Source organism: Ptychodera flava, chromosome 20, assembly GCF_041260155.1.
Source record: "Ptychodera flava strain L36383 chromosome 20, AS_Pfla_20210202, whole genome shotgun sequence".
In the NCBI taxonomy this organism is placed as follows: Eukaryota; Metazoa; Hemichordata; class Enteropneusta; family Ptychoderidae; genus Ptychodera; species Ptychodera flava.
This window is the reverse complement of record NC_091947.1, coordinates 2,952,819-2,973,574: the sequence shown is the minus strand read 5'-3', so window position 1 is coordinate 2,973,574 and position 20,756 is coordinate 2,952,819. Positions and strand designations below refer to the sequence as shown.

The window sequence follows — 20,756 nt, the reverse complement described above, 5'->3', positions numbered from 1 at the left end:
TCAACCTCAGTGTTGGAAAATTGGTTGACCTTTATTGCACCAATGCGAATATAATACTATACAATTATCAGAATGAAAGATTTCCATATCCTTTGTTTTCTCTCTATGAAATGAAGGTGAAAGAGTATCAAAGTATTTTTGACTGTCATCAGCTGTATTGTGATTAATCATTGATCATGTGTACTACACAGACCTTTCTGGTAGCCTTGGATACACGCACCGAGTCCATGTCATGTACTATGAACTGCCCATGCCAGCAAAACCAGCAAAATTACACAAACCCTAAAAAGTAAGTTAATAGTAAGCTTACGAACCTAAAATTACCAGCAATTAACTTCAAAAGTTGAGTAACATTTTTAATCAAAATATGATCATTTTTTAAGGTGTGTTTACTGTCAGTTAGTGATATTGGGGTTAACAAAAGAAATATGAGTCACAGAGTTTATTTAGCAACTAAGGGAGTTTCGTTTGCTCAAACTCATTCGGTGAGGATATATTGCATGAATAATTTTGCAACACTGTTTTAAGCCTATCCTCACTGTATTTTTGTTTACAAACACAACAACACAATTGCAAGAAAAGCATTAAGATGAACCAATTTTGGACTGAAAAGGACCAAAGAATGGACTCCCATACCTCCCCTGACTTGCTCCACTATTGTCGAGTTGAGGTACAATGTACGTCAGGGTGAGATATTTAGACTCTCAAACAGATACAATAGAGTTTTGGTCTACCATTTGTTTGGGTTCGTTTTGAAGCTCTTTGAGTATGTAAATACTTCACAGGCTGCCATTTGTGAAAATAGAAAATTGTATTTTCACAAGGAAGTTAAAGGGACAAAGTCGGCCATTTTTCATGAATTTTGTTTGATACGAGATACTACTTATATTGTTTGACATGTTAAAAGATACTGAATGAATGGGTGACCATGCATATATTCGACCCCAGTTTTAGACATGATACATGAAACCATGGCGAAAATGAATTAATGGTCGTGACCATTAATTCATTTTTGTGATGGTTTTATTTAATTTGTATAAAATCGGGGTCGAATATATGCATGGTCACCCATTTATTCAGTATCTTTCAACATGTCAAACAATATAAGTAGTATCTCATATCAAACAAAATTCATGAAAAATGGCTGACTTTGTCCCTTTAACACAGGGATGGTGGCGATTTTGAATTTCAAGAATCATCAAATATTCGGGATCTTGTTTCTCCTGTTCAAACTTTCGCATGATGACCCCTGATATTCATTCTCAATTTCAAAAGGGGATAGTTTAATGTTTCCTCATGGTAATTACAGCAAAAGTGTAAGTTTTTCAATTTCAAGGCGCGTACAACCTTTAAAGCATATTTCTGTTTACTATACAATTTATACTGTTTATATTTTACTGTGCCGTAAAACAGCAACTGAAGCTATGAGATTTCTGTACATTATACTTAGGAGGGATTGATAAATCCTAACGCAAAGATACAGACTTGCCATTATAGCCAAGCAAAGTGTTTTGCTTTGACTTTTGAATTATTCAACTGGCAACTAAAATGTCGAGTGGTGGAACTCAGACTTGCTAGTGATCTCTTATGGCTACTAGCCCTTTGGATAATGAGCTCTAATGGTTACTTGCCCATCGGCTAGTGGATTTGCTTTCACACCTGTGTACACACTATTGATGACGGAGTATATTGGGAAAGCTAAAGATCCTGTCTCCATCCATGAATTACTCAAAAAAAAATCATATATGCGTAGGACTCTTCCCTGTACAATTGAATATCTTGCACCACTTCGATTAAAAACCAGAAACCTGAGATGGCACAGTATGGTCTCTCCCAACGATTGATATGCAAATATTAGCTGCAGGTTTGTCATCACCACATAGCTGTCATGGATAGAAGGCACACACACTGTGCTTGGTTACATCATGTAGGTTTTCTCATTAAATATTTACAGTCAAGAAGATCTAGTAGAAGCTTTGCTTTATTTCACGTTTCCATTTCTACAGTTACACTCTGTTTGTTGTCAGTGTTTACATCCTTTTTGTTCTGATTTTGTTCCCATTTCCTTGCTGCAATAAAAACAGAGATAAGGAAGTTATAAATTACAGTAATGGGGGTTTTACAAATAAGAATCGGATCTACACTTCTTGAAGACTGAAATGATTCTTAGATTGAGAGCTGGCTGGCTCTTTCCAATATCTCCATGCTCTGGGACAGCGCCCTCATGTGACTGATCTTTCAGTGTGACACTTCCATTGAGTTTTAGGGTTTAAAATATGCTAAAATTGGAGATTAAAATCACTAAGTAGACAATAAAGCATGTAAATGAACGGAAAAATGAACCAACACAATCTTTTAACCAAGCAAGGTCGGAGTTTGTTCTCTGAATGCACTTCAATGGCATTCATCATTTCGATCTCAAATAAAACTGACAATTTAGATTTTTATAAATGAAAGTTAACAATGGCCTTGGTAGCAAAGCAGAACTTTCAAATAGTGGAAACCTTGAGACACTCTAAGCCTGTTTTTATCACATATACTTTGTTGGATTTCTGTTGTCAATGCATGACACCTCAAAATATATTATGTCCAATGCTCAAAATGGTGTCAATGGGAAGTGTTTATTTTCATATTTCAAACATAAAAATTAATGTTCTGTTCAGACTACTGATGGAAATGAAACATTAATCAGAACTCAACTTGAAGGAGATGGGATGACTTGCAAGTTCATCAAACATTTGCCATGTCTCCTGGATACAGAATTCAACATGGCAATGACAATAATCTCCTGCAGGATGTGATAATGAGGATTCACCTGCTCACCCCCATTCCATGTAAGCAGGTTCATAATTTTCATCACTGATAATAATAGGTTTGAGCCAAACCATTGTGATACAAGGGTAGTTAACTTTTCCGAAAATATGAGGGTGAAAACTGACCTGTATTTAAAATGAAATTTTCATTTAGGAATGAAGGTAATTATCCTTTTCTTACATTGGTAATACATGTCAAGTTGTTGTCTGAGTCGCACTCTCTTTAACTCTTCATCTTTCTCTGTCGTATCCATGTATAAAGTGTCTCGTGTTCTGAACATATTTACAAGCTGGGCGGGAAGTAGTCTTTGCAGATTGCGTCTGTGTCTGTAAGAAAGAACAGACTACATGAATGTATCAATGAAGCATATTCAGTTTTCTGTTGCGTATACTTGACCATCTGTTTGTGCATTACACAGGACATGTTTTTTCTACCATCATAAACCATAGTCCTTGCAAAGATAGTCACAAATAAAAAGTAGGCACTGTAACTCTATGCTTCAACTTTCAATACTATTCTGGGTGTCCTGTTATGATTCTGTATACAAAGATCTGTTGCACTGCCATGGTCATTAAGTGCAGCAAATTCAGGTGACAATATTTTCAAGGTTTGTTTTGAAGTTGCAGTGTTCTCCATAGCTAGGAGAAAACTAAAGAAAGGTGGCTCATTTACATAACAATGCATTATCTGCATTTCTTTTTTATGAAAATGAATTAATTTATGGTTATTAACACAAGAATAGATTGCTAAAAATCAAGGGTGGCTTGACCTTGACCTCCCGTTGTAGAGAGCTCTCAGTTGCCATGCTATCTTCTAAATGATACGAGGTTAGTAACAGCAGTGGATGCAGTGGAGTTACTGAAGACTATGAAAGTGGGCACTATGTATTTGCTGAAGTTCTGTAGCCCACAACTTGAGCGTTAGCGTAATTCTGGGAGCCACCATTACCGGAGGTTGGTAATGGCTGTGCCAAGAAATGTTTTTGGAACATGATTGATGTGTTTGAACAAATACCAAACCCCATAAACGACAAGGTTAGTGTAGTATAGTGAAAGGCGCCCTTCTCAATCCCAGGTTCTCGCATTAGCGAATGTGTCAACAGCCCATTAACAGTTTGTCATTCTTTTGTTTTCCATTGAATCTTGCATCAAGTAACTAATATTTTTATTAGATAAATCTGATAATTGAGTGGGGGCTTTTTAATCTTCAATGGTGATAAATCGTATGACCAAATGCAGGAAATATGTGGGATTTCACATCAAAATGCCACACCATGGGCGGCGCACTTATTTTGAACGCTACAGGGCCTTCGGCATTGTAGCTCTATTGGTGAGCGAGGTCGCAAAAACCAAAACTCACAATCCGCCTAAACATAGAGCTACTAGATACATTCATATGAGATGTGCCTGGCCACTGGCCCTTGACCGTGCTTCAATGGAAAACTAACGGTTTAGGGCGTCACGAGAGCAATTTTTTTTGTAGTTTGTGAGCAGCTGAGTGATTCGGGTAGGCATAAATCGGAATCGAGTTGCTTTCAGCCTAAAATATTCAGTATAAAAGTAGCTTTTAGTGTGCTGTTCCAATTGAGAGTGCATGTGCATGTCGCCTGTTTTTGTTTATGGACCTTAGCAGTGCTCAGGCCGTACTATTAGCTGCAAATTTGTAGCTCTAAGGTGAGGCGGTCGGTGAGTTTTGGTTTTTGCAACCTCGCTCACCAGTAAAGCTACAATGCCGAAGGCCCTGTAGCATACAAAATAAGCGCGCCACACATGACGCGGCATTTTCATGTAAAATCCCACATATTTACTGCATTTGGTCGTACCGATTTATCACTACTGAAGACTAAACACTATACTACACTAACCTTGTCGTTTATGGGTGTTGGTATTAGCACAGACACGTCGATCGCGTTCCATAAACATTGAGCGTGTTTCTGGGAGCCGCCATTACCGGAAGTTGGTAATGGCGTCTCCAAGAAATGTTTTTGGAACGCGATCGACGTATTTGAACAAATAGCAAACCCCATACACGACAAGGTTAGTGTAGTATAGTGTTTTAATCTTCAGAAGTGATAAATCAGTATGACCAAATGCAGTATATGGGATTTTACATCAAAATGCCGTGCCATGTGCAGCGTGCTTATTTTGTATGCTTCAGGGCCTTCGGCATTGTAGCTCTACTGGTGAGCGAGGTCGCAAAAACCAAAACTCACCGACCGCCTCACCGTAGAGCTACAATTTTGCAGCTAGCCGTACTATATACTATAACGCCAGGAGCACATAGCAAACGTACGCAGGGTTACCAACCGGATAGCCCTACGAGTATGGCGAGAGTGTTCGGCTTTGGCTACACCGCCTCCTAACTCCTAAAGCCGGACACTCCCGCTATAATCGTAGGGCTACCCATGGGAGTGCCTTCCATTAGCGAGCCCAGTCACTGAGGGCGCCTATTCTGGAGCAATGTAAACAACGTAAAATAGTTGTATGCAATCCTCTGTGAGTATGTCCCAAAAATGTAAATCCAACTTAGAAATAGTTCCTTACACATACCAACATCCACTGGATGAAAACCTCTACAGACTTACGGCACCAAACTTCCAGAAGAAGTTGCCTTATTCCGAAAAAAGTCCATTAAAAAAATTCCACTGGGATAGCTACTTCCATGGACCGTGTGGCATGTATACAGTACGTACAGCACATTCTACTATTTTTTTAGTATTTTTTTGCTAAGGCACAGACTTATTCTACCTGCAACTTAAAACTGACAGTGATTTTGTAGCTCATTCTTTACTATCTTTAATACTTTTGGGTAGCCGGTAACAGACACTTCGTGTTCGTGTCGGCTACATGGACGATCTGCCCATCATGTGCATTTGACGATTTGTACGAGTGGAGTAACAGTACAATCACAAAGGACAGCAAATGAACTAGAGTGAGTACAAGAACGGCTTTGGTGTGAAAAACTAACCTTTTAACGTAAATTATAACAAGTATACTGATAAGAGCAACAACGAGATAAATATTTGTTGCATCGTGCCACATAAGTTCCACATGCTCAGGAGGTAAATGTCCAAACTTCTCTGCGAACTCTCTATCGTCGAATTCAGCCATCTTGGTGGTCTGCAAAGGTCCTTTCCCGTTGAGGGCGCTGATAAAAATTCGCCACCGTGATCATGAACGTACCAAAACATTTCGTGAGGTCAAAAGCGTGCCAAGCTTACTTTATACCTCCATTACAACGTCTTCTGTACAGATAAATATCAAGCTTACGATACAAATTTGACGCGATTATGTTACATGTAACTAAACTTAATGAAGAAAACACAAATATCAGCAAAATCATCCATAGCAGCAAAATTGTTCTGCCCTTACCTACCAAATAATAGGTTAGGCCGGGGATCCCCTCCCGTCATGCACTACATATGTCAGCAGACGGTTGCCATCTCATCTCATATGTTGCATCAGTATGTACACCATGCACTGTTGATGTCGCACTTTGTAACAGTGTTGTCACTCTACCACATGGCTGGCACCGTCGAATCCCAGTTGCTCAAATTAAACGGTCTCTTTGCAGTGAGAAAACCCTCAGGCACAACATCAGCTGATGTTATCAGAGAACTGAAGCGGCGTCTGTGCAGAGGTCAGTGAGTATAAGCCCGGTTTAATAAGACATGAATGATCTGTCATTCAAGTTTTGTAGCTGTAGTCAGTCATTTCACTATAAATATGTATAACGTTTCGTATGCTCACCCGTAAAATGGGCATTTTCTTTCCAGCTGAAAGTTTGAACTCCACAGTTAAATGAACAAATGAACCTACGTTAGTTAATGAGCCCGCTACACGACTGGTCGGCATGATCGTACGACTCAGTTTGTTCGTGGATGTTTCAGTATCATGCGCCGTTTGAGTACATGACCACAGTCCTTGACTGACTGTGGTCATGACAGATACTGTACGACACGGACTATACTAGCTCTATGAATTAGTTTCACGGTCATGCAAAATGAAAATTCATCGATTACTTCTTTGGAGGAATGGTCAAAATTATATACATTTTCTGCCATTTTCTGTCATTTCCAGTGACGAGGATGTTTTTAAAACCAGTAGAAAGATATGCTGTGTCAGTTTTCAGTCCGCACTTTTTAAGTTTCTACACCCTTTCAAAGATCTAATAAATGGTCTCTGAATGACCTTGGGAAGATGATAAAATTTACTGCCTTTTTTCCTTGAAACTCTGGTCCGAGACCTCTTCCTAGTTTTAGTAGGATACTCCAAAGATTTAGGATATCACAGATAACTAAGGAGAGGTTCTTGACAATTGAAACACTGTAAAGATTAAAGTTAAACAAATGGAAAACCAGAACACAACCGAAGTAACTATGCTTGTTGAGACTTGGGGAGTTTTGCACTCACAAGCTTGCAAACATCTTCTAATCCTGTCAATGTCCTCTTTACAGACACTGGAGAAAGATTTAGGTCAGGTCGGAAGTCAAAGGTCAAGATAGGTCACGGGGGCACTTTGGACAAGCATGCATCCGGGGTTTTGGTGATTGGCATTGGTAATGGAACTAAGGAACTTGGAAAGTATTTGAAAGGAAACAAGGTAAATATCAAGCATTGATCCAAAAGTACTGATAATGAACAAATCTGTTTTATTAATTCATGAGTATGAAAGTGAATCTACCTCCCTTAGCCACAACAAATGTAGCCTTTCCAGGTAACACTTCCCTGTTTTATGCACTTACAGGTTACCATGACTCTTTAGACAAAACATTGGCTTTCTCTGACCATACATCTATAATGTTTACATGGACATACAAATTGTGTGAAATTTTGTACTTTGGTATATGCATTTCATTATTAATGTACATACCCTTTATATTTCAAACCAATGTGTCAACCAAGAAACTGAAGGAACCACAAATCTTGCACATGCTTAGTACTACCTAATGATACAACAATGAAAAAACTTCTGCATGCATGTCTAGAAGGAAAAGAAAGCCATATTTGCCTGTGTAATGACATCTATCTGCCTAACAGTAAGAAAGTCAAGTTTTTGAAGGTATCATCTACCAGACAGTATTGAAAACTACATTTCTATGCCACCATCATAAGGACATTTCTTTATTCCAGAGATACATTGGCAGTGGCTGTCTTGGACAAGAAACAAACACATATGACAGCAGTGGTGTAGTTACAGGAGAATTACCTCACAGTAAGGATAAATAAATGCAATATAGAGTGCTTTATACTGGTGAACTTACAAAGCTGAAATGTGAAGTGTTCTGATCACTTTTTAAGAGACTAAGTACAAAAAGATGACTTGAAGAATCCAAACAAGTCTGTGAATTTAGGATAGAGCCTTTCGCAGATGATCATATGAACATACATGGTTTGGCAACTGTAGTGAAAATTCTGTTGTCCTGCACTGTGACTCCATTGATGTACCAAGGCGTAACCCTGGTATGGGTAAATCAATAGAGAACCTTGGTAGAATTTATCAGCTTTTACCTTTACATGACATTTCAATGGTGTAAACCCCCAGTCAAGGTAAGCTCTGGTACCTATTCTGTGGCTTTCATGGAAGCTTATTTTGACGTGAAAGGTTGTCATTATATTTTCATACACTTGTTTGATATAACATATTTGTCATGAGCTTGTAGTCTGAGTGATGTTGTTCTTTTTTCATGTTTAATGTAGGTCATGTTACAAGGGAGGCTCTTGAGGACATCTTGAAGAAGTTCACTGGAAACATCATGCAGGTTCCTCCAATGTGAGTAAATAAACATTAACCTATTTACCCAAATACCTGTAAACAGGTCCACAATCACCATTGATAATTTTTTGTTCTGTCTGTGAACACAGATCGAGGAAAACAACAGAAGCCTTAAAATGAAGTCTTGTGTGAACTCTCAATGACCTCCAACCTTAGGGTCAGAGATCATGATTTCCCACACATAAGTGATATCAGTCTGCATTCTCCAGATCAGCTCAAATTTATTCAATGAAACGGTGCAATATGATTATCACTGTAGATTTTCACTGAACTTTCTAGGGTAATTAGCAGTAACTTTTGATGATATGAATACATGGTTTTATGTGCCCGAGAGCAGGGGACAATTTGCCCGACGCTAGGAGGGCAAATTGTCTCCTGCTGCGAGGGCACATAAACCCATGTATTCAGGCAATAATATTTTTATTACATGCCTCTCCACAGTTAATGCCATATGACATTTAGTTACATGCAGGGCAATTTCGAACAATTTTACCATTATTGACCAGCATCAAACAGATTTTAACGAAAGTCAAAATAGCAGTGCACGCATGGATATTTTACATCTAGCGTTAAGTGTCTACTTTGAAGTTGAAAATGTCAAAGGGCTTCACTGGACCAGGTAACCATGGAAACCGGTCAGTACATCGTTCACCGGCCTGCTACCTCCCCGGATGTTTCCTATTCAAATCAATGCACTGATTTTCACTCACATCGAGGCATGTAATAAATCTCTCTGTGTAATGTCAACATCCATTTGTTGTTTTCCTACAGAAGGGCAAATCAAGATACGCATTATTCAGTTTATTGACTCAGCCTGTACATGTGTAGACTTCATTGTAATTGTTAACAAGTGAATTCTGGTCTATACAATAACTCAAACTTAAATGGACAATACCAGGTTATGCATTTTAATCGCATAGATACTATGTTAGCAAGCTAAATAGTTGGTCTTTCAGCATCCTGCCAGTGAGTAGTAGAACAAGAACTTGCAATTGACATACAAAACGAAACATGGTGAGAAAATCATCAAATGTTAAGAGTTACTGTTTGTTTAATTTCCTTTTTTCTTCAGTTACTCTGCACTGAAGGTAAATGGGAAGAGAATGTCATCCCTTGTTCAACAAGGTATTCCAGTGGAAGCCAAACCAGCAAGGAATGTAAAGATTCATGGTATACAGTGTCTTGAATATGACTTGCCTCATTTCAAAATTGGTATGTAGATGGTATATTTATTTCATTTACGTTTTGCAAATTTTCTCTGACACCCCAGGTCTCTTTGCCACTCCAGCTTTCATTAAATTGAATAGAACAAGCAAAAAACATTGTTCTGTAACTGGCAATTCTGCATTCTGACCAGCTTTAGATCTGTGATTTAGAATAGAACTGACCTTGGGAACAGATGTTGAGACTTCCAAATTTTTACAATATATTCGTCTTGTCTGCTGCTTGTGTAGATCCCACTTTGTAGCCTATGAAGCAAATGAAGTTTTTACTGTTGAATTTTCTGAAAATCGGAATTTTCATTTTCACCCACAGCATTAACTCACTTTACTCCAATTCCCAAATTTACTCTTCGATCCCTGATTTTTATCGTTGATTGTGCAAGAAACTAGTTAAAATTCCTTGAGGAAAGTTTTAGCAGTTTTCAAACTTTGTATGAAGTACATATTATGTACCTCAATTCAGTTATTGTTTTTGTTGAAAATGATATCAGCAATCACAAACATGTACCTACTGTCAACTCAATTGATGTATTTTAAGCCCAATAGGACAGATAACCTATCAGGTACACTTTGCTTATGTTTCAAAGCAAATATCAGGTGTTTTGGTCAGATACAAATGTAATTTCAGGTGATATTTTACATTTTGTTTGCAACTCAATTTGCTCAAGTAAAATACCTCTGTGTTTCATCGAGTTTCTATTCTTTGCTTCAAGAATTTACTGAAAGATTTATTACTCAAATACATTCTCAATGATCAGGGACCAACTAGACCCTTTGATTAAAGATGGAGGTACACAAATAGCGCCCTCTAGCGATAAACCTTCCGGGCTGTTTCACACATTTAAAATACTTCTGTATTCTTATCCAGATGTTCAATGTGGAGGTGGTGTTTATATCAGGAGTTTGATTCATGACATTGGAAAAGGTAATATATAAACCTTTAAGGAAGAAAAACTGCATTATATTTCCCCAGTCATCGCACATTGGGAGTGTAATTTGTCAAAACTAACTTATGCTGTTATTCATTAAATTGTGTATGCTGATTTTAGATGATAATTAACAACGAAATTCTTGCCTGTATTTTTCTACCATTGTGCATTTCAGTTGTTGGTAAATTCACGCTTTAAGCCCAGCACATATCATGTGTGAAGGAAAAGCATGTAATCATTTGATCAAGTGTCTTGTCTTTCATCATGGCTGTGAGACCAATGTGATAAATATTCAGCTTAGAATCTGAACTCCTTACAAAGTAAATTGTATGACAGTATACAGCCATGATTGCATGCTTCTAGCATCTGAAACAGTATTGCATGTCATAACTTCAACATTTTGGTAAACAAAACTCTTAAAAGAGAATTTATAATGAAAATATGATGAGAATGTACTGATGAATCATAGTTTCAATAGCTATGATGTGTTTCCAAATGAAATAGATCAAAACATGACAATTTTTCTTATTTTTCTTATTATTTTATCTATCCTGTTGTGCTTATCATGAAGCTCACTCCATTTACAAGTTCTTTCTTGTTAATTTCTTTCAGCTTTGGGAACATGTGCACACATGGTGTCACTGGAGAGAACCCAGCAAGGTCCATTCACACTATCTGAGCATGCTCTGTTTGAGGAAGACTGGAATCTGCAGACAATCACCCACGCTTTGCAAATATTTCACAATATGAAAGACATTGACAGGTAGCTGTCAAGTCCTATATTGGATTAAAGTTTACTTTACATTTTCCTTTTTAAGCTGTGGATGAGCAATACGGCTATTGTCGTATCTGAAGGATTGATCAGAAAAAGTGTGGTTTTAAAAAAGTCCTCATCGGTCATCCATTGTTGCACCAAGGAACAGAGCCTTTATAACATTTTTATCAGGAAATATAATTGCAGCACACATGTCATGTGTCTTATGTTGTATGTAATGCCTCATAAACATAATGGATAGTTCATCTTTCAGAGTCTTGAATGCTAGATTGAGCTTGTGATATTCATATTAAGGCAATGAAGTCTGTCTTTTTTGAGTTTTTATGAATTTTGTTTTTGATATGAAACATAGTTTGTGTTGTTTGACTTCTTGAAACATGCTGAAATACTGGTCAACTGTGCACAACCTCAATTCTGCTTGCAACAGTGAAGGACATTTTATGGTCTATACCAAAAAATCCAGTTCTGTGCACAAGTGTTAGCATGCATGGCTAAACATACATTATGTAAAGTTTGGATGATATGCAAGCTTTTGTAATGAAATCTTAATTGGCAGTGACTTTCATATAGATAATTATAGCAGCTTTCTCTTATATTGTAGCAATTATAGCAGCTTTCTCTTATATTGTAGCAATTATAGCAGCTTTCTCTTATATTGTAGCAATGTTTATTTATAATAGCAAAGCAAGTAAGAATAGGAAGATCCATTTTGTCTAGAGATCACCAACCAAATCATGCAGAGGGTAAAATTTGACACCCCGCTGCAATTATGTACCATCGTCATTTGTAGACCTAGTGACTTTATGCAAGTATTTCATGTTTTCTTGATGCCACAAAAAGATCAAAAACAGCAACTTTGTCCCTTTAAGGTGTAGGATACTTTGAGAAGCGTTGTTCATCATTTTAGGCTGGTAGTACAAAATGTACCATATAAGACACTAGTAAAAAGCATCACCAGATGTGTACTGTCAAATATCAGATACAACACATAGTATGACATAACTGTCAATGGCAGCATGAGACATAGGTACAATATGACACTTAGCCATGCATGGTGGCGCTGTGTGTGTGATTTCTGAGTACTGCATTGTGATCACTGGTAGTACACTATGGCTGACTGATAGTACAAATTTGTACTGTAAAATTACATCTGGTGGTAAACCATGTGATATTTTCTACAAGGCTATGTTTGACTATGCAAAATATACAGCATGTTTGATATAAACAGGGCATCATTTTTAAGAAGTGAGGGGGAAAATCAGGTTTGAGAAAAGACTGTGTTATATCACAATCCCTATGTGTCTTCACTTGCTTTTCCCAATTTTGTCCACTGATATTTGCCTGGACTTGTGGTCATAGATTATTGACATAAAATTTTTCTATTGTGAACAACAGTTTTCGATGCCATAACATAATTGATGATAATGGAAAAAAGATATTTGTCAAGAGTTCTGGTTCATACAGTAAAATTCTTTTAATTCACATTTAATATGTTGTTGCAGTAATATACATGTAGTATTCTCAGTGAAGGGATGGGAATGCTTTTTGTCATCAATCATTGAGTATGATCACTGATGGACAAAGTGGAGAGTACACTCCTTGCATTGCTAAGTCTGGCTATTGAGTGCAGGAAAATGTCAATGTACACGGAATGGATTATTCTGGTAATCTCCCAGAGTTTACTAATTCAGGTACATAGTACGGATAATAATGAGGAGTTTCTTGGCAGACATTCAGACTCTCCTATCTCCAGATTCTTCTAGCATCTACCCTTAGTATTGACATTTTTATGAATATGTTAGTAACAATACCAGAACAGACTGGTGGCCAATGTGTTTTTTTAGTATATTTAAAGTTTAGGTTACCATTCGATTTGATATGATTGACTTCCCTTATTAAACAATTTTCACTGTAGGACCTAATCCCTGATTTTTACTTTTGATCATGAAAAAGGGAAAGTTTTTCGCAATGTACATGTACTAGCGAAGTATATGAAATTTCCTCTAAGTGGTATTACTTAAAATACTCCATAAAGTATTGATAATTTATATTCTTAGCGATATAATTTCTTCAACTTTTCTGCATTTCCGTAAACCATTTCTTTCAATTCTAAATGACGTCAAGTTTCTTGAAAGTCCCTGTCAGTCCCGTGGTCGGATCAACAGAGGACCCTTCCTTGCCTAAAATATCGTCAGATTTTAGGAAACCGAACTGGTTGTTGTAGACGAATTCCTCTTCCGCGGCAAGCACTTTCTCCATCCATACGCTGTTGTCATATCCTGGTAATTGACCTCCCAGCTCGGTCGGCAACAAGGCTGACGGAACGTGTTCGTGAAGGGTACCATATTCATCACCATGGAAATTCAACTGTTGGAGAAATCACAAAATTCTGCTTTTAAACGGGAAGTAAAGGATAAAAATTAAAATTTAAGTGGCCACATCCCTTTGTCTAAATAATCTCTTTCTATTTGATGTAGATTTGTGCGTTTCAATTGTCATAGGAAACATTTTCTGACATTTGAGGCGATTGCTACCTGTCACAATTTGTGGTATTTGTCTGGGCATATAAGGGAATGATATCTGTAAAGTGCGACCCAATTAGCTACTGCAATGTTTCCGCCTTACGAAGTACAGCTGGTTTCACTTTACCTGGCCATTTCGATATCTGGTACACACAGAACGCATGATGTTTTTATCTTGCACAAACAACAGGATCTCGTAAAAGTGACGCTTTTCACTAGATTACAATAGACCAATAACTGTCGGAGGGTGTGCCTCTCTCTCTCTCTCTCTCTCTCTCTCTCTCTCTCTCTCTCTCTCTTTGTCTCAACATAAGCACACACATGCCTACCCGCTTTTTCATCTTTTCCGTGAGCAGCGGTTTGAAGAGGGCAAACAGGGTAGAGAACAGCTCAGGTTGGCGGACGTAGTGCATGGCCTTGAAGCGTATCGGCATTGCATTCTGGAAGACAATAAGAGATCTTAAAGTCGCGAAGAGATATTTTAAACAATGCAAAGTTATCGTTAACGTCATTATTTTTGTGAAAAAGTGAAATCATAGAGCTTTTTAGCTCCGCTGTCAGCGACGCGGAGCTTATCAAATAGGTTGATTTTCCGTCGTCCGTCGTCCGTCGTCGTCGTCGTCGTCCGTCAACAATTACCTTCTCCTCTGAAACTGCAAGTCCAATTGCTTTGAAATTTTATATGCAGTTCACTTGGGGTGACCACACTTAAGTTTGTTCAAATCGTGGTGAAATTTGCATATTTGTATTTTTGGGGCAATTTTTGGTGTTTTTGGTAAAAAAATCTTCTTCTCTGAAACCGCTTGTCCGATTGTTTTGAAATTTGATATGCAGTTTACTTAGGGTGACTTCAGTCAGATTTATTCAAATCGTTGTGAAATTTACATATTTGTATTTTTAAGGCAATTTTTGTCATTTTTGGTAAAAAAATCTTTAAAAATCTTCTTCTTCAAAACTACCAGTCAGATAGCTTTGATATTTGGTACATATGTCCCTAGGGATGATCTATTTCAGATTTGTTCAAATTGTGCAGAAATATGCAAATTTGCATTTTAAGGCAATTTTTGCCATTTTTGGTCAAAAATGTATTTCTCAAAAAGAACTGGTCTAATAGTTTGAAATTTGGAATACACGTTTCTATAGATGAACTGAGTAATATATATTGAATTTCTGATGAAATCTGAAATTTTGTATTTTTGGGGCAATTTTTGCCATTTTTGGTCAAAAAATGTGTATTTCCAAAACTATTTATCTGATAGCTTTGAAATTCGTTATATAGGTTCCTACAGATAAACTACATGATATTTATTGAAATTGTGATGAAATCTGCAATTTTGTATTTTTGGGGCAATTTTTGCCATTTTTGGTCAAAAAATGTGTATTTCCAAAACTACTCATCTGATAGCTTTGCAATTTGGTATAGAGGTTTTTACAGACCACCTTAATGATATTTGTTGAAATTATGATGAAATCTGCAATTTTGTAATTTTGGGGCAATTTTTGCCATTTTTGGTCAAAAAATGTGTTTCTCAAAAATTACTGGTCTGATAGCTTTGAAATTTGGTATACAGGTTTCTACAGATGAGTTCAGGGATATATAATGAATTTCTGATGAAATCTGTAATTTTGTATTTTGGGGGCAATTTTTGCCATTTTTGGTCAAAACGTGTATTTCCAAAACTACTCATCCGATAGCTTTGAAATTTGGTATACAGGTTTCTACAGATGAACTAAATGACATTTATTAAAAAATAATGATGAAATCTGCAATTTTGATTTTTTGGGGCAATTTTTCCCATTTTTGGTCAAAACATGTGTAAACATGAAATCTGCAATTTCATTTTTTGGGGCAATTGTTGCCATTTTTGGTCAGAAAATTTTATTCTCAAAAAACTACTCATCAGATAGCTTTGGTTGACATGTTCTTAGGTATGATCCGATGTGATATATTCAAAGTATGATGAAATCTTCAATTGTGTATTTTTGCAGCTTATTTTAGCCACTTTTTTCTGGCCTCTGCATTGAGCTTTCAAAGATATCCACCTTCCTCATCAACATGTGTAAAAAATAGTTATTCTCTACATAAACACAGCGGAGCTATATCGGCCGCTAGGTCGCTTGTTAAGGGTTTATGATGAAATCTGTCGAAGCCTTGGTCAACTTATAGTGAACAGTAACTCCATAGCCTCCTTCGAACGTTTCCAAATGTTGATTTTGATATATCTGCATGCTTCGTACACGATGGAAGTGTTCTTTTTGACCGAATGAAAAGAGCGCAGGCAAGTTACAGTTCTCTGTAAAGTTTAGATTTTCCTCCTTTGTACCACTGCTAGGGATGCTGAGAAAATAAATTGAAGAAGGCAATTCGCAATTCATGGTTTAGGTCTTGAGAACGCCTCCTTACCATGTATACGTCGTTCATTTTCTTCATCACCATCGGGCTCATGAACTTCATATGTTTTTTGTTGAGTCCAGCATAGTCTGCAACGAACACCATGCCGTGAACTTGAACTTCTTCGTCCGCCAACAGGGTTTCAAGCAACAGCAACTGAGCCTTGATGCCGTCCATAAGCGCATATTTTTCCGGATCCCAATCTCCTGTACATGGAACTTAAATGTGAATTTCATGCGCAGAAACAAAGTTACTTTAAGTTACTTCTACGAAAAATACTAGATTATATTTGAATCGGTGTAAAATAAGTCGTGAAAGTTTACTCAGAAGTGAAGATGTGGAATTTTAAATACACTCTCACATCGTTATTATAAAAATATCTGTAGATAGTTCTGATTAAGTAAACATTGATTTTAATTTATAGACAGTAACGACAAAAGGCTACTTGATCGTTCACTAATCTTGAAAATACTAATAATATACCCGCTGTATCATGCACATGTGGCCATGTTACTTCAGAACTCTGCGCGAACTTTGACAATGAGATATTCAAATACCTGTGAAACTTAATCATAAGTCTATGTTTTATATTTTGTTTCTATTGCGTGCAGTGGCGCTGGTGGATACTTTGAAAAAAAAAAGATTTTTCCTCATTTTACACGTTTTATCATAGGAACTTAGGCTACCACTTCTCCTGGCAGTTAGATTGTGGTCCGTGCGTTTGCTGGCGATCATGCGTGTGTAATTAATTATCTTAACAACAATCTAAGTTGGTAATGGGACTTGTTTGGATTGATGACAATAATTATCACAGGGAACATAACTCATAGATTTTTAGCGGATATTTGTATTTTGAAGAAGAAGACATGTTAAAACAGCTTTAACGTCACTAACAAAAACAGACATGACGAATATATCGAGAAGCCCTGGTTCCAAATGATTTTACGGAGCCAGATACACCTTTCTTTCACTTTTTAAGGTAGTATATGCCTTGAGGACAGATATTTAGACGTTTTGATATACTACTTGTTGGGTTCATTTTGAATCTAATGGAGGAAACAAACGTGTCATGGGCTTATTTTTGTGAAAACGGAAAATTTAAATTTCCCCATTCAGTTACATGTAAAACAGGGATATCGACCATTTCGAACTTCAAATATAGGTAAACATTTGGTAGGGCCATTTCAAGAAAATTATTTGTTTGCTGTCCTTAGACTTTTAAAACCTACCAGCCAGCCAGGGAAAAAAACCCAAACAGACAAAAACACAAGTGTATTAACAGAAACTCAAATTTATTTAGTTTCTTTTGGAAAAATAATGCCTTTGTTTGTTATAGTGTTAATATTATGTTTATTATCTTAATTTTCTCTGAAAACCTACCAGCACACAGACGGCAAACAAATAAAGTGCCTGATTTCTGATATCAAATTTAAACGGTGACTCTTGACTTTTATTCTTGATTTCGAAAAGGTTTAAAGATTCTTCACGGAAAGTTTAGGTGAAAGACTTAGTTTAAATCTTTCAATGTCCAGGCACGTACTTTCTTAATTTCGCCTCGAAGTCATTGTAAAATGTTTCCAAACTTACCAATCTTTCCGACCAAGATAACTCGTCCTTCTTTGTCTGTTCCAGGGCACACCATTTGTGTATTCAACTCAAAAATCTTTTTAACAGACGATGGCACATAGTTGTCAAACATATCCGGGAAATCTTTTCTTACTTTGTAATAATGAATAAGCATTTTGAAAGCCCTATCGACATCGAACTTCTTGTTTCGCAGGAACCTCAGTAAGAAGGCGTCATCTAAGCGGAAGTTGATGTCTGGCCTGGTTTTGAACAGATCTCGCAGCTCGTTGAGTTTCTGTTGTCTGGTGCCAGGATCTTCGTTCACTTCACGCTTGGCTTTCTCGAGAGTGGCTTCACTCATCGTGCATTTATACGGCAATGTGCTGTTTTCCGTCATGTTTCCTGGCAAGATATAATGGTATGGCTTGATTATCAAAAGATTAGCTGGAGTTTAATCGCTAAAGTCATGTACATGCAATTACTGAACGGTGGAGGGCTTTCATTTCTTACAAATATTACCACAGAAAATTATTGATTACCTTTGGACAATATGCGTATGGTATATCCATAATTTAACGACCGTTGAAAAGCGTTAATGGGATGTGCATCGACCTTCCATGGTCAGATCTTCATAGAAGTGTTAATTCTACTAATACAATTATGACAGTTTGTTAACCTCTATAATAGCGATCGATTAGATACAAAAACACAACTACTGCTGTAAATGAGTTTTTTATCTTAACGCAACTCTTTGGCTTCAAAGTCTACTTATCTTTTTCCGGTAGCAGTATTTTAGAGAAAAAGAGAAGATACAACTATGTTTGGTACTTTCATTGAATTCATTCTTGCGATTGTCAAAATGTAGGGCGAAATTTCTCACCGGGCATGAACACTAATGTGCGGGGTAAATTGCATTTTAAAACAACATCAATGTGACTGACGTCATACCGGTCGAAGTTTGGTGACGTCATACCCCAACATCAATGTGACTGACGTCATACCGGTCGAAGTTTGGTGACGTCATACCCTCAGAACACAGAAGGAAATCGGTATGACATGTCCCAATTTAATGACATAGCGTAGTTCTGCATTTTTATTCAAGCTGTAGTTCTGCTCTTACCTGCGGACACAGTGACCTAATTGTGAGGGAAACCTTTGTATACGAATGACCACTTGCCGATAGTAGAGGTGTACTATGATAACCTTTTTGAAGAGCGTAGATCCGACAACCGTAGGGTCTTTTTAAGGTCTATGCTCCGACACACTCACAGACATCCCTTGTTCACGTGAATTGAACACTGAAATGTTACATCATCTCTTGGAAATGACGCAAGAGAAGGCGAGATTTCACAATGTTTAACCATGAAATTATTATAAAGACCAGTACCTCGATGAGTCATCACTCGTTGGTGGAACAAGGGAACGCGAACATTTGATTGTGATCTCAAAACTCAAACATGTTGACATTTTCTAAGTATAGCAATATTGTTTGCGATATGGCGACGACAGTGCCGAACACCGGGCAAACACGTTTACTACAATAATTTCAGGCGTTACTTGGCACCGCTGTGCATCGCTGCACGTTCTGTTAATGTGAGCTGCATAAACCCTTCAATCTGTGTATTTCCTGATTACCAGTCATTGGCGCTGTTAATTTTTGTTTTATTCGCAGGGTAAAATCGCTAATTCAGTATGTTTTGCCGCTTTTATGTATATAAAAATCAGATCCTTAGAATTAGTATGAGTTAAAGTAAATGTGTTACGATAGTTCAGGTTTAAAATACATGTACATAGTTAACTCCGCGGTATTGTGCGTCACAAAAGTGCAATGCACTTTGTTTTAGCACAACGTGAAACATGGTATTAATATGACACTGATTAAATCGTGTATACCTGACATGATGACATAGGGTGTCATATTAATTCTAATTGTAAGTAGAGGTGTGATTTTATTGACCTTTCTGCCAAAATGTTGAACAACATAGATGGCTACTCATATTGGTAAATATGTCGACCGACCTTGCCCCTTTTTGACCTTCAACAAATACAATATTCGACCATGAAGGCGCCGTTTGGGGTGAAATTTATAGTAACGTGGAAGGCCAGACAGCAAAACGTAATTTTCTTGAGTTTAAAATTTCCATTGGTGACCTTGCTTCCATAATTTGAAAGCTTGGTTATAAGTGTGCTATCGTGACCTAGGGTTTACACCTACCAGCAAGCGTTGGATGTGCAGAGGGTGTGAGTTGGCTTGCCTTTAGCTATCGATGATGCCGATTGAGCCGGTATATTTAAGTTCACTGCAAATCAGCTGCCACGTACAAAACAAACCTCAAGCCTTCCTGAAACTTTCGCGTTCATTTTAAAATTTGAAGATAATTTCAAGACAACTTACCAGGAAAGATTTAGATCAAGCTCAACTCCAGCAACGACACGTGTTTTCTGCAATGGAAGTAATGTATAATCCACTCTTGGATAATAACTAACCAATTACAGTCGTTGAAATGGTTGTCATGATCACTGGACCAGGTGATTTTGGAATGTGGAAAACTGTCGAGTCATCAATTTTCAAACACTTGTCTAGGTGGTCGCTGTCCGGTGATTACCTAACAATCTACTTCATCTACTTTATATAAATTCTGAACGGACCAATTTTCTTGGGTTTCATTGAAAGAGACGTCATTTTAGAAAGAATAAGTACTGGAACACACCTGGATCTCTTGCTGAACTTTCTAACGCAATGATCTGTAACAGCCCACG

General features: G+C 37.3%; 3 protein-coding genes across 5 annotated transcripts; 1 reads left to right on the top strand and 2 right to left on the bottom strand.

The window, feature by feature from the left end:
- Positions 1–10: 10 nt before the first annotated feature.
- On the bottom strand, positions 11–5,956 carry LOC139119758 (small integral membrane protein 19-like). Its single transcript, XM_070683646.1, has 3 exons — positions 5,782–5,956; positions 2,995–3,140; positions 11–2,069 (listed from the first exon to the last, which is right to left on the bottom strand). The coding sequence occupies exons 1-3, from the start codon at positions 5,922–5,924 to the stop codon at positions 1,987–1,989; spliced, it is 372 nt and encodes a 123-aa protein (XP_070539747.1). The 5' UTR covers positions 5,925–5,956; the 3' UTR covers positions 11–1,986.
- A 264-nt stretch (positions 5,957–6,220) lies between these two features.
- LOC139119757 (pseudouridylate synthase TRUB1-like) lies at positions 6,221–13,005 on the top strand. Its single transcript, XM_070683645.1, has 7 exons — positions 6,221–6,453; positions 7,271–7,416; positions 7,947–8,028; positions 8,514–8,586; positions 9,662–9,801; positions 10,681–10,737; positions 11,354–13,005. The coding sequence occupies exons 1-7, from the start codon at positions 6,225–6,227 to the stop codon at positions 11,506–11,508; spliced, it is 882 nt and encodes a 293-aa protein (XP_070539746.1). The 5' UTR covers positions 6,221–6,224; the 3' UTR covers positions 11,509–13,005.
- LOC139119756 (alpha-tocopherol transfer protein-like) lies at positions 12,966–20,702 on the bottom strand. 3 transcript variants are annotated; one of them, XM_070683644.1, is made up of 6 exons: positions 20,392–20,702; positions 18,536–18,642; positions 18,018–18,398; positions 16,443–16,636; positions 14,368–14,478; positions 12,966–13,883 (listed from the first exon to the last, which is right to left on the bottom strand). In XM_070683644.1, the coding sequence occupies exons 3-6, from the start codon at positions 18,391–18,393 to the stop codon at positions 13,626–13,628; spliced, it is 939 nt and encodes a 312-aa protein (XP_070539745.1). In that variant the 5' UTR covers positions 18,394–18,398; positions 18,536–18,642; positions 20,392–20,702; the 3' UTR covers positions 12,966–13,625. The 3 variants fall into 3 exon arrangements, with proteins under 3 accessions (XP_070539745.1, XP_070539743.1, XP_070539744.1); XM_070683642.1 differs by lacking the exon at positions 18,536–18,642 and having other exon boundaries at positions 20,392–20,546; XM_070683643.1 differs by lacking the exons at positions 18,536–18,642; positions 20,392–20,702 and adding an exon at positions 19,117–19,313.
- Positions 20,703–20,756: the final 54 nt, after the last annotated feature.